Source organism: Colobus angolensis, unplaced genomic scaffold (assembly GCF_000951035.1).
Source record: "Colobus angolensis palliatus isolate OR3802 unplaced genomic scaffold, Cang.pa_1.0 Scaffold29, whole genome shotgun sequence".
Classification (NCBI taxonomy): domain Eukaryota; kingdom Metazoa; phylum Chordata; class Mammalia; order Primates; family Cercopithecidae; genus Colobus; species Colobus angolensis.
Genome location: NW_012116154.1, coordinates 7353847 through 7368117, shown reverse-complemented (window position 1 = coordinate 7368117; position 14271 = coordinate 7353847). Strand labels below are relative to the sequence as shown.

The following is a 14271-nucleotide window of genomic DNA, read 5'->3' as shown; positions in this document are numbered from 1 at the left end:
AAAAAAAAAAAAAAAAAAAAACCCACCCCAATGATTCAGTCACCTCCTATCAGGCCCCACCTCTAACACTGGATTACATTTGAACATTAGATTTGGATGGGGATAGAGATGCAAACCATATCAGTAGTGCACTTCAAATTTCAGCATTATGGATGTTATTACTTGGCCCCTAAATTCTCTCTAAGAGACAATGAAGTTTGAATGGAAATAATAATATGAAACAGAGTCTGTCTCTCTCAGTGGCAGAGAGAGTAGTTTTACTTATCATAGCTAGAGAATGGTATAATGAATGGGTTCTCACAGCAAATCACTCATATGGCTTTAGCCTGTGCCTTCATATTTTCCATTATATCCAGAGGCAAGCCAATGGTTACAGAGGTCTTAGGACACCAAAAAGTAACATGACCAATATGTACAGAGTATATTAGAAACTCTCTTAATTGGCTTTCATTACCAAACTCACTGTATTAATCTTCATGCTGTAAAATACATAATCATATCAATACATTTAATCATCACAACAACACTTTAAATGCTTTAAACTCCGTATTATTCATAGTTTAAAGTAAATTGTTTTTATCTTGCAGATGCAAAAATAGAAACTCAAAGAAAAAAATTTGCCCAAGGTCTCACAAGTGAGAGCTTGGGAGAGGACCCCAGGTTGGCCTTTCTGAAACCAATGTGCTTCTTTCTACCACATCAAACTGTGCTCAGGATACTAACAGCAAAGAGGGGCTTATGGGTGGGATTCTATGTCACGATTTTCTGCTTCAGTGCATCATCATTCTTTGCTCATTATTTTTTGTTTTACAGATATTGCTCTTAAAATAGCAATTTTGAAAAAAACTAATGAATTATTCCATATCATCTTCCAAGTTCCTTAATATTTTGTCTCAATATACGTTAAAGATATGCTAGTCATTATTCTAATAAAGTCTCATGTATAACGTCACTTAATCATGTGACATTTATTAACCCCATATGCTTACAGATAAAGTAGCTTAAAACAATGGAGTTAAAGTAAGATATCCATGATTTTATAGGGACTCAGCAGGAGGACCACAGGTAGTATCTAGCTTGTGCATTCTTAAGCATTCTGTTTGCCTCTTCATGTGTGATTTTCTCTGCCAACAACTTGGCATTTTCAGCTGGCTCACTACTAATTTCTTCAATTAACTTTAGAAGTCACTTTCGCCGTGAAGCCTTCCCTACCTGGATAAGGTATTCTCATACGACTTTCAATAGGACTGAATGAAAGCCAGGTGTAGCCACAAAATTTATCAATTTGCCAACAACTTCTTTGAAAAGTAATTCTTCTTGAATATATTCATTGTTATTACTAATTTTTATTAATATATCCTACTTAATAATATTTTAACTCACTTTTCATTTTTAAAACAAAGGGTCAAAAATGGTTAGTTATTTTGTAACTATATTTTTAAAATTTTTATATGAATCTAATTCTATGGCAAATATTTTAATGGTTTATATGAAATTTTTTAAAAAAATTATATTATTGCCTTATAATGTAAGTTTCATTATGTTTTTCCAACATTAGAACAGTTAAAAAATGTCTTTGCCAAATTTATCAAATCACCAAACTACCTTCTTACAAAAGAGCTTGGTTTATTTTAAAGACTCAGAAATTTTCCAGTAATTGATAAGGCATTCTAATTCTTTTAAAAGCTTGAAACACTTCATAGTTTCAGTTCATCAGTTTTCCTATCTTAAATATGTTAAACGTTGTCTCTGAAATTGTGGATTTGGGATAAGGCTAAGAAATTATCATACAGTCAGCCATCATCTATACTAGATACTGGTGAATGCATTTTGATCCCAATAATTTATTTTGCTTTGCTCGATAACTGATCCGAAGGTAATGTCAAAATAAGCTACAGTCACTGTAGGGCATATCTCTCCCTATATTAGTTTCATCTGTTCAGCCTGTGTCCCTTGTTCTGGGTTCCTGGGAAATGTAACTCTTAGAATTTTAAGATGTTTGATTAGATAAGGAACTCTGCAGAGCAGTTTATTATCAAAAAAAAAAAAAAAACTGGAGGTACAGAAAATGGTACAGAAAAAAAAATGGAAAAAATGACGAGGTCATGATTTCTTGGAGACATATTCCTTACTTTGATTACATCAGGGCAGAACATCTAAGCAGTAAACAAAGTACCATTATTTTTGAAGCCTTTCCCTTTTAGAGAAGGAATATTACAGTGGGATAAATGTTCAAGAAAGGATATGCACAAAAAGTTTAAAAATCTAATCACTAGGTCAAAATGGCTTCTGTCTTTCAAAAGTTATTTCTGTTTGGAGAGCAAAAGATTTGAACAACTTAATTCCAAATTTAGGCTCAAGGAAGATATAAGAATATCTTCTAACTGCTTTTCTTTTTGCTTTCAGGGAGTCAATTAAGACACCGAAATATGCGTTGGTCCCAAAGTGGCTAATGAGTTTTGAGTGTAAACAGCCCATGTTCTTTGCTGAAGAGGCCAAAGTTCATGTCAAGATTGATGTCGCTTATGTTCTCCCAACCCTCAAGGTGAGAAGGAAAACAAGCAGTTGCTTTCATGAAAGATGCCAAATCTTTTTTGATACTCAGGGGTCATCTTGTAGGTCCTTAAATTAACTGAGACATCCCACCAGTTCCCAAAGCACTGAAATGTGGTTATATAACTAGAAAGTTCAGTTACCAGGGCTCCAGACATATTCTGCTATGGGCTTACTCTGAGAGTGTTTTAAGTAAGCTTGTAAAACGAATTTGAAGTTGTGATTTTATCACCAGAATTTCTATACGCATATTTAAAATTGGCTACTTTAGACGTAAGAAAATAGGTAGTATTGTGCATATGTGATTGGGTGGTCAATGATGTTGAAATAAAAGGTATAAGGTTATTCACACTGTTTTCTTGTTGTATGTGATTATTACCATGCTTTTCAAAGTGATTATTATTATGCTTTTGAAGCCAATGAAGTGATTAATGACCTAATCACATTATGACACAGGAAAATATATTCTATAATTGAATATAAAACAAAAGCCTAACCTACCTCGATATTTTTCCGGGCCAGGGTTGCATTCCCCTCATGCTGTATAGGAATCAGAGGCAAACCTCCAATTTTGGGATTTTTGGTTATTGAACGTTTTCGTTCCTTTCCAGCTGGTGGCCATATATCATTTTCATGCTGTGGAAACACAATTTCTTGCTGTTGGTGTGTGATTTTATTATGTGGTATACTATGTCATATAGCCACTTGGTTTCTTTCCCACACATCCACATCAAGTGATCTGATTTCCATGAGAATACCATTTGTGATTATGATGTTGACTCTGGTGGCAGCATCGCTCCAGGACATGAAATTCTTAACTGAACTGAGCTTTGAGGTCTCAGCTCAATTTCTAAGTTTCAGATACATGCCTTCTATACTACTTATCAAACCAAAAGGGGAAAAATATTTGAGGCAACTGGAAATCTCTTTGTGGAAGAAAAATAGCACACTTGTCTATGCTAGGCCACTGTAATATATGTAACTATATGTTTACACCAAATATGATTTCAGTGTAAAACTAATTTCATCTTACATATCCCACATCAACCTAAGGCATGATGATCAGAAAAATTAGCCTAACTTTATGACATCCTGAAAAATGTTACTATTTTATCTAATTGAATTCCAAAGAAATACAATCTTTTTACTTGTTTAAACATCTTTACTGAAAATCATTGTATAACGGAGAATGGGGCACATTTGTTCTCAAGTCATTGATTACATATTCTTGCCTTCTAAACAGTTATACATATGACTGGAGAAAGGTTAATCTGGAATGGGGATAAATGTTCACAGGTAAAAATATAAGCTCTGGAGTGATTAATCTTTGATATATACATATAAAAAATCTTTAAAGAATTTTGTACTCCCCAGAGTAGTTTAACTTTCTAGAATTTGGAAAAAGCATATCGACTTTCAAACAACAATCTATGAAGGAAACACAGAATACCAAGCATAAAATGAAAAGTTCACAGATAATGTAATGAAACGAAAACCATTTAGTAAACTCTATAGCTCAATGCCTACTCTTTATTTCCCTCAATACTTAAGCAACAGATTACTGTTCTTATGTTGCAGTTCTTATTTTAATGTGTTGTTTTATGACAAAGAACTCATTTAAAGAAATATTTACTGTCTACCCACCATATAATAACAGCTAATTTAACTAAGGGGCAAACTGCCAACCTGCATGTTTATCAATGTACATGTGATTTTCATTTATTCCTCAATGATCTTACAGTGCAGATCCTTTTATGTGCATCATATCTACCCTTGAATGTTAGTGAGGCATTTACCTTAATTCAGCAGATCTATAATGGTAGGTTATACAGTATTTCAGTTGGAAGGTTATAGCTTCATATTACTTTTATGACATGGTACCAAACATGGTTAAAAAAAGGATATTATATATCATATAACTGCAATGTTCCCAAAACATAAACCTAGGAGAAAACTGAGAGGGAATTAGGTGATTCTGTGAATTGCCCTTACACTTTCAAACCACTGATGTATAGTGCATACGTGAAAATATATTTTGAAGAATCTAAGAGCAAATGAGGTTCCCAAATCCATATTTTTCTTTTCTGAAATAGTATACAACTGTGAATACCAGCTAACTCTCCTTGAATTGAACTAAGAGGCATTTTTTTTCTACTTTACATCCAAGTGATGTGTTCTGATTTAACATTTGTAGTTATTTGAAAATGACTTCAAAAGTCTTACAGCATGGATCATATAGGTGAGGATCAAACTTTCATTTTATAACCAAAGACGACGTCTAAACATCTCCATTTCTGTCTTCCAATTTCTAACCTTTGCCTATCTTTCCAGCTAACTAAATTTAGTTTCATTCATTTTAACAATTCTTTTCATTCCTTGAGACCTCTAATCCAACACCATTCCTCTCACAACATTTTTTACCACTTCCCTCATTGTCTGGCTTGGATTTCATAGTCAGTAAACTCACTTCCTTGTAAATATCTTCAAGTCCAAATTTTATCTGATTACTTATTTATTTTCTTGCTCTTTCGTCTTCTATCATATTTGCCTGACAAAGCCCCAAACCTAATTAAACACAATTCAACTTATTTCATGAGTGCCTGCCAGTTGATGGAGGACAAAAATAAATTACTCTGTAGATCCATTACACTTTAAATTTAACCTTAAATTTTAAGAAAGCATTCAGCACTGCCCTGAAGTTCTACCATGGGACATCTGGCTTCCTCACTCTCTGAAGATTATTTTTCTCCTTTGCCTCTGCCCTTACACTTCAAAAACCCTGCCTGCATCACATGCAATGATCTCACTGATTCAATCCAACAATTTTTACTGATCACTTAAGAAAATACTTCTCCCATCATGAAATGTACCAATCTCCTTGCATCTATAGTCATATAAGTGAGTTTATTTATTGCAATCACTATTTGCTCATTGCAAATAACTTTTATCCAGTCATATCTATAATTTCTCAGTAGGCCATATATTGAGGTGGTCAATAATTTGAGAAGAAATGTGCCACACTCTCTGCAGTACAGTGATTTTTAATAATGGATAACCATGCACTAGATCATATCATTTCATCTCTGTTCAGAGCCTCTGCTGGTTTAATAACATCTCTCCTCTTCTATCCATTTTTTCTTCCTGATTGGATTGTCTTCACATAATGTATGCAAGTACACACTCTCCCATCTTAAAGACAAATCAAAACCCCCAAATCTACCTTCACCTCTATCAAGTCACAACCTCATTTAATTACATAAGCAAATTACTTGACAAAATTTTCTGTACCCATCACCTGGTTTTCCTCCTTTCTTACTTCTTATCATTGCTTTTGCTGTTTTTTTTTCTCTCCCCCTCCCTCCTCCATGCTTCCCTCTCCACCTCAAACCTTCTCCCTCAGGCATCTCATCTAATCCTATAGCTTTGAATATAATCTAAGTGCTGACTTCTCCCAAATTTACATTTTAGCCCCAGACCTGTGCCTGAGTTTTTGATCCACACATCCAACCTGCTGCCCAGCATACACATCATGTATCTAACAGGCATCTCAAATTTTATGTGGCCAAAACAGAAGTTACCATTTCCTTCTACATCTCTGACGATCCCACTTACATCTGACAGTTGCCAAAAAACTAGAATTTTTTGATTTCTACTCTTCCTCTCAAACTGCAATAGCCAGTTGACACAGGAGTTAAGAAGGAATTACTTAGCAGACAGCAAGTACATGGGAGTCCTTGGTATGGCTTTTCTTTTTAATGAAAAGCAGTCCCAAGCCATTTTCTAACAAAGAGCAGCCTGCAGTCTAGGAGCTTGCAAGGGTGAATGCCAGCAGGAACTAAGGACTAGACGTTTTTCAAGATGGCGGCTCCATCTTCCCTTCTCTGCCAGCCAAGTGCATTGTAAGGAGCCCACAAGATGGTGTCAATCAACCAGAAAGCCCATTTGCATAAGAAGATTAGGGTGGGGGTGACCAGCCTTACCCATACACCATGTAAACGTCATATCTCATCGAACCAATCTGTGAGCCCTATGTAAATCAGACACCACCACCTCAAACTGGACTATAAAACTGCGCATTCTGCACCAGTCAGTCCTTTCTGCTTGGAGGACCCCTTCCTGTATAGAGGAAGCTGTTTCTCTTTCTCTTCTCTTGTACCTATTAAACCTCCTGCTCCTAAACTCCTCGTGTGTGTCTGTGTCCTAAATTTTCCTGGCGTGTGACAAGGAACCTTAGGGTATATACCACAGATAACATAGTCGCCTCACAATAATTCCAAAAGCCTTATTGGCTCTACCTTCAAATATTCCTGAATCTTAATTTGTCTTACCATATTCATTGTTACCACCTTAGTCAGAGCTGATATCTTCTTTCCTATAGCTGCTCATCCCACTTGCATCTTTGACCCTCTACACTGCAGACTCAACAAAGTGAACAAAATTATTTTTTTCATTTATAATTAGATTATATCCTTCCCTTGTTTCAAATTATTAAGCAGAAACTACATAATCTGTCACACGCCTTCCTCATCTCTAATATCTTCCCTTCATGATGTTTACAGAATAAAACAAGACAGTGATGACGTCTCAGGACCTACCCTGCTGGCCCCATCCCTGAATGATCCTTCCTGGAAGCCTGCATACTCCCCTCTCATTTCAGACTGGTCTCAGCTCACCTGTCACCTACTCAGAAAGACATTCCCTGAGAACTTTGCTCAATTAGTGCCTTCCTTATGTCAGTCATACTCTCTCCTTACCTGACTTGATTCTCCTATCTTATCACACGGATATCCATTTGAAATTTTATCTGATTACTGATTTTCTTACCCTATTTCCTATTTTAGAAATACTAACTGAACATGTACTTGACATACAAGTCAAATATAATGAAGAGTCCTTCTTTTCATGCAGTTTACATTTTAGTAAGAGAGGCAGACATGAAATAGCTAATTACATGTTTCTTTTTTTTTTTCTTTATTAATTAGTGTCACAGCAGAGAAGTACAGGATGCTAAGGGTGGTAGCCTGAAGGTCTAATTCATCTGAAGGTCAGGAAGTTTCTCTGAGAATGGGATATTTAAGCTAAAGTCTAGAGGACTTTTGAGGCAGGGGTGTGGAAAGGATGGAGATGACAAAAATACTCTGAATACCAAAAAGAGTTCATTATAAGGGCTGTTTACTGTTAATTCACATACATGTTTGTGCGTATGTCTACACTTTTAACATATCTATTAATATTTGCTATTTTTCTGTTTCCCTACGGAGATGAACCATAAATCCTTAAATCCAAGAAGGCTTCTGTGTTTATCTTAAGGGAGGACCTGAATAATACCAAGAAGAAAAAAGAACAGAGGAAAGATTATTAGGCTATATCTTTGAGATGAGGACTAGGATTAAAACATGAGACAGTGAGAAATAACCTCGTAGTAAGATGAGGCTTTGCTTCCTGCATTCATTCCTTAACTTTCAACTGCAGAGTCTACTGACTCCAATTATAAAAATAAAAACATCAATTTAGTTTTGCCACAAATGACACTGTAACAGCTTTATACTCTATAGTCCCAACTTTACTAAAAGACTTCAAATCCAGTTTTTTTGTTTTTCCTAAAGCAGAACTCGAGTATCTGTGACCTAGTGCAGTGGCTCATGCCTGTAATCCTAGCACTTTGGAAGGCCACGGTGGGCGGATCACCTGAGGCCAGGAGTTTGAGACCAGCCTGCCCAATATGGTGAAACCCCATCCCTACTAAAAATACAAAAATTAGCTGGGTATGGTGGTGCGCGCCTGTAATCCCAGATACTCAGGAGGCTGAGGCAGGAGAATCACTTGAACCCAGAAGGCAGAGATTGCACTGGGCTGAGATCACACCACTGCACTCCAGCCTGGGCAACAGAGCGAGACTCTGTTCCCGTACCCCCCCAAAAAAAGAAGTTGAATATCTGAATTTTAATAAGTTACAAAAAAAAAAAAAAAACAGAAGAAGAAAAAAGAAGAAGGAGAGGGAGAAGAAGAAACAAAAAGCTTCTAAAAAGTTAGCAGCCAGTCTCTCATGCACATGTTTTTCCACATAGTAATAGTAGAGAGACAGGCTGAGAAGAGCTGTGTTTATTAACCACTGGAAAGGTTAATACATTAAATGAACAGAGCAAACTATTTTCAGAACAAATAAGAACTAGATTTTGGAGCGAGCTAACTTATTCCTTGTAAGGGAAACAGAAAAATACCTCTTCAGTAATAAAGAATGGCAACTTAATCGTTTCCAATGAATTTCAATGCTCCATGAGAAGCATTGCTGGGAATTTAGCTAGACAAGGTTGCGAAACAAACCAGTCCAATTAATGGGACTATTTGATCGTTCCTCAAAAGGGTAAGTCCTGCTCTAGGGAGGAAAACAAATACAGAACTGAGTATGAGTATTGGCCTCAGACACCCCTGTGTTTAAACTACTAATTACATATATGGTCCTGAGCAAACAACAAAATCTTTGTTTTATAAAGCCAGAAAACATCCTGTGTGGTTTGCTGCAAGGAATACATGAGTTATTCTTATGAAGTATCTAGCACACAATAGTTATTAAAGAAAAGTAGGTTCCTGTCCTTGTTTCTGGAAAGGCAGGGGTGGAGAGAGTGGGAGAACAAGAAGGGAAACAGAACACTTTTCTAAATGAAGGTCTATGTGGGACTCTGGTAGGATGACAGCTTAGAAAAGTCCCTCTTTCTTACATGACCATTTTAAAGCAACATACCTCACCTAAGCCAAGGAGGCTGTGGGGCTGGCAGAAAAGAAGCTTTAATGGAATAAACTCTCTTTCAAAAGGTAATGAATAAATTTGAACTTTAATACACTATTTTAAAAACTAAGAGGGGGAGAATCAAAGTTTATGCCAATTGTATATACATTTAAAGTGCTTATTAAAATTCTTTAAAAATCACCATCACACTAAAATTTCCTGTAAACAAAGTTATTATACTCTACTCTACTGGATAGTTCAAACAAATCTCATACCTGGGCAATAAAGATACTGGTCATCCACTCCGTCTGAGTTTGTGAACTATCACAACACAGGTGCCTGCAAAACGAGGTTTATAAACTATGTCATTCAAAAAGACAATTGACCATTCTCTAGTGTATCTGTGATTTGGTGATCAAAAATCTCTTTGGGTTTCTCCTGATTAATGACATAACGCAATCACGAAAGTGGAACATTTCAGTACAAGTTGTTTTGGTCTTCTGCTAAATGTACAATACAAAGTTATACTGTAAATATATTGGTTTAAACAAAATACAACTGAAGGTTTTGGTAAATGCTGCGAAATGATCACCAATATTTTTTGGAAAGGCAGAAAGATCAATTTCATTTTGCCTTTTCAAGGACATGATGGTAAAACACTGTTTTCCACTGAAATTCTGAGCCTGAGAAGAAAAATATGTGCACATTCTCTTAAGAGTAGATCTTTCTTTTAAAAAGGCCGAGACATAGTCTCCATCATTGTAATTATAAACACTAATACCCACAGATTCATAAAAAATAGAACTACATGAGAAACCACTGCATATCCAATAACAGTGATTAAGTAACCTTTTATTGAAAGCCTCAATAAAACAGAGACCTTGTCCGGAAGGCTCCTGTAGTCTATTAGGGAACTTAAGCATGTAGACAAATAAATTACAACATAGTGAGAAAAAGCAAAAATAAAATTGAATGCAAACATAGAAACCACAGACTTGGGGATGAGGAGAGGGTTGTGTTTTATAAGAGGAAAAATTTATAATTGATACTGGAAAGACCTAACGGGCATTTCAAAGTAATTGTATTTTTTACATTCCTGTATTATCAAAATAATTTACCTGAAAAAGGTTGAAAATGAAATCTCTAAAAAATGTGTGTTTTCTTCTTTAGAACCTCATGAAAACATTGTCTTTCCCTATTACCATGTCCAGGAAAACCATTCCTGCCACAAATCATTTTAATTACGTACCCTTGTTTATAAAATACTGTAGGTGCAAAGAAGAAATAAATAATGATCAGAGGTGTGAGCTATTAGATAAGGCTTTGGGGCATTTGAGTTACGATTTCAAAGAACAGTGACAGTTGAGTTGGTTGGGTCATCATGGGGAGAATGAAAGTATGAAAGGAAGGAGAAACGAAAAGTATGAACAAAGGTACAGTAGAGGGATCATGTACATCACACATGCAGATCTGAAACAGCAAGGAATGCGTGGGGAATAAAGATAGATGCTTGTTTTGTCATTAAGTAAAGAAGAAAAGCTGTGGGAGATGAAGTTGGCAGAGTCATATACAGCCTTGCATGCCACACAACAATTGTGTGCTTGATCCTATAGGTGAAAGAATTCACAGCAGTTTTAAAGCAGGAGAGATACATAGTACAGCATAGAAAACGCTCCTCAATGGAGAGGTGGAGAATGTATGCCAAAACAAAAGCAAAGCAGAGGCCTGAAGAGCACTTAGGACTCCTGGAATAATCCCGGCACATCAATGAAGGCCTGGCCCTGAGGGTAGACAGGTGTAGGTGGATGAGGGGCACAAGGAAGAGGCAGATCTCATGTGGCTCAGCGACTGATTAGACACAGGGAGGTGAAGAGAAGGAAACACCTAGTACAATCTCTAGAAATACTGGTAGATACTGGTAACAGTATATGGCAAAAAGTACATATATAGAAAGAACAGGGTTGAAAGCAGGATATATGTTTGTCATAAATCTAATTTTTGCTAGTTCTTATTCCTGTTAAAAACTATCACCTACTTATCTCATAAAAGCTGAATTCCACACTCATAATAACTATGGAAGAAATCAGATGTAGTTTCACTTCAGAGGCATTGACAAATAGGATACATGGAACTTGAACCCTGATACAAATCTATTTTCCTCTTCTTAGGCTCAAAGTCTTTACAAACAACCCTAGTTTCGCTTAGGCAAAACACTTTCTGTCTGTAGCTCTATCTGAAATTACTGAAATTATTCTTTTCCTGATATTGTCACCAATATATTATGTCCAAAAGTTGTCAGCTGTTAACTCACCAGTGATGTTTCTCAGAATATGCGGTCAATCCCCAGCTGCATTACATAGAAAAAACACACACACATAAATTAAAAATGATACATTTTACAAGGCAGAAAACAGGATTAGATGTTAAGGAGATGAGATTTAATGGTGGGAATGTATAGACTTCCACGAGTGATGATTCAATGTGCTGGACTTAGATAGAGGTGAATGCTAAATGCTAAGGGATCTGTCTACACATTTATATAGAGGGAAGGAGGCTTGTGATGACATGGGGCAGAGAGGAGACGTCTCTGAGAAGATACTCTCAACTGAATAAGGCCAAATGACTGAAATAAGATAATACAGAGAGATGTACGTACTGTTCCTGGGGGAAATTAAAGAACATGCCTATTAAAACACAGGTATATGCGCTAGGCTTAGAAACTGAGTATGAAGGAAAAAGTGAAGAAACTTTTGGCAACAAAATCTCAGAAGCAAGCACATATAATTGATGTTCATGATACCAATTATTAGTGCAAACATTAGCTAATCAAAGTAATCTGTGATAAGAAATTGTGGTGTAAACCAAATGCTGGGGTACATGAAGTGTTAAAGAGGCACACAATCTGTAGGAGGCGCCCACCTCCTCTCTACCACTTACATGCTATGGGTTTTCAGTACCAAAGTCAGTATAGCACAAAGGGAAAATTACAGAGCCAGAACCAAAACACTGTAGAAGCCAAGCATCAGGAAGCTGGAGGGCAGCATTTGCTTTCCTGTGTGTAGACTTGCCCTCAGGTTGTGATGTGACAGCTCAGGGAATGAGATGCAGAGGAAGCCATGTACTTCCCAGCAGACCGGGCCTCTGGGGATTTCCTACTTTACATAGAGAGACTGCAATCACCAAGGATCTTGGTCTCAGTTGGAACATCATCCCTCCTTATCTACTGATACAAGTTTGTTGATCTGCGATAAGAACCCTGTGACAGGGGAAGCAACTTAAAAAAAATTGCCTAAAACTTACTTACTAAAAAGTTAGACTAATGCCACTGATCCCTAAATCCTTGAACAGATATGTTTTCCCATAATTTTTTTCCTTTCAGCACTTCCCTTTCAAACTTTACCTTGTTGGAGGCTTCATTTTCTTTTTCACTCCACGATAAAACTTCACGGAACTGAGAGAAAACATTTTGTCATGTTTACTACTCTGTAAGGAAAACAAAATAATTTGTAATTAAATGGATTTACACATTTCCTTACATTTTCTTTGAGCATTAATGATTGGGTTTAGAATTGTTTAGTTTCTCAATGTTTCATAAAATGAACATTTCATGAGTTTAGTAAATGAAGACTCTTTTGATTTACAATACAATCAAATACATATTGATAATGTTGGATATATTCATGTTATATATGTGTACACCATGTTATATATGTGTACACCTGTTTTTGATTCAAAAACACTTGGGGTCAGACGTGCATCATGTCATGGTTAATAGAGTGAGTACAAACTTGATTAGACTGAAGGATGCCAAGTATTGTTCCTGGGTGTGTCTGTGAGTGTGTTGTCAATGAAAGAAATCAGGCACATTCCTCAGTCCTGGGCCCAGCAAATACATTCAGCTTGACACCATATATCTCTCAATTTCCTGGGCCCAGTACAAACACGGCCCAGTGCAAATACATTCCTCCATATATCTTAGCTTGACACCATATATCTCTCAATTTCCTGGGCCCAGTACAAACACGGCCCAGTGCAAATACATTCCTCCATATTTCTCAGCTTGGGAAATCCTGGGAAATCCCCAATAAGGACAACGCCGTTTATAGTTTTACTGAAAGCACGGGAACAATAGATAACTGCTAAATGTATAACTTAATATGTTAACCAATTGTAATGCTGTAACCTAAAGAATTCCCTTTTTCCCTGTTCCTCTGTAACCTTACAAGTCCTATTTTCATCGGGCTATAAAATGCGAGCGCACACATTGTTCGAGGCCCTCTTGTATGTTGTGGAACGGAGGGACCAAGTTCGAACTTGCATTAAAGATCCTTGCCGCTTGGCTTTGACTCTGGACTCTGGTGGTCTTCTTCGGGGAATAAACGGTCTGGGCATAACATCAAAGGAAACTGACATTTGAGTCAGTGGACTGGGAGAGGCAGACCCACCCTCAATCTGAGTCGGCACCATCTAATCAGCTGCCAGTGTGGCTAGAATAAAGCAGGCAGGAGAAGATGGAAGAGCAGACTTGTTAAGTCTTCTGGCCTTCATCTTTCTCTGTGCTGGATGCTTCCTGCCCTTGAACATCAGACTCCAAGTTCTTCAGCTTTTGGACTCTTACACTTACACCAGCAGTTTGCCAGGGGCTCTCGGCCTTCAGTCCCAGACTGAAGGCTACACTGTTGGCCTCCTTACTTTTGAGGTTTTGGAACTCAGACTGAGCCACTACTGGCTTCCTTGCTCCTCAGCTGGCAGACGGCCCATTGTGGGACTTCACCTTGTGATTGTAGAAGTCAATACTCCTTAACCCCCCTTCATATATACATCTATCCTATTAGTTCTGTCCCTCTAGAGGACCCTGACCAAATCACACCAGAAGTGATTTTCATATTTTAAAAATAGAATACAATGCATATGCCATATGTTTTGTAACTCCCCATCACCAATGTTGACTGGGATAGTACCCTGTATTCAAACATACTCATATTTTCAAG

The 14271-nt window shown here is 36.9% G+C and overlaps 1 protein-coding gene across 1 annotated transcript in view; it reads right to left on the bottom strand.

Annotated features, from left to right (window-relative positions):
- Positions 1-14271, bottom strand: part of ARAP2 (ArfGAP with RhoGAP domain, ankyrin repeat and PH domain 2) — a 165170-nt gene that overhangs the window by 4273 nt on the left and 146626 nt on the right. Inside the window, exons 28-31 of the mRNA XM_011949140.1 lie at positions 12681-12763; positions 11592-11627; positions 9556-9619; positions 3055-3189 (exon numbers count right to left, since the gene is read on the bottom strand). Coding sequence (XP_011804530.1) covers positions 3055-3189; positions 9556-9619; positions 11592-11627; positions 12681-12763 — 318 coding nt within the window. The remainder of the gene's footprint in view (positions 1-3054; positions 3190-9555; positions 9620-11591; positions 11628-12680; positions 12764-14271) is intronic.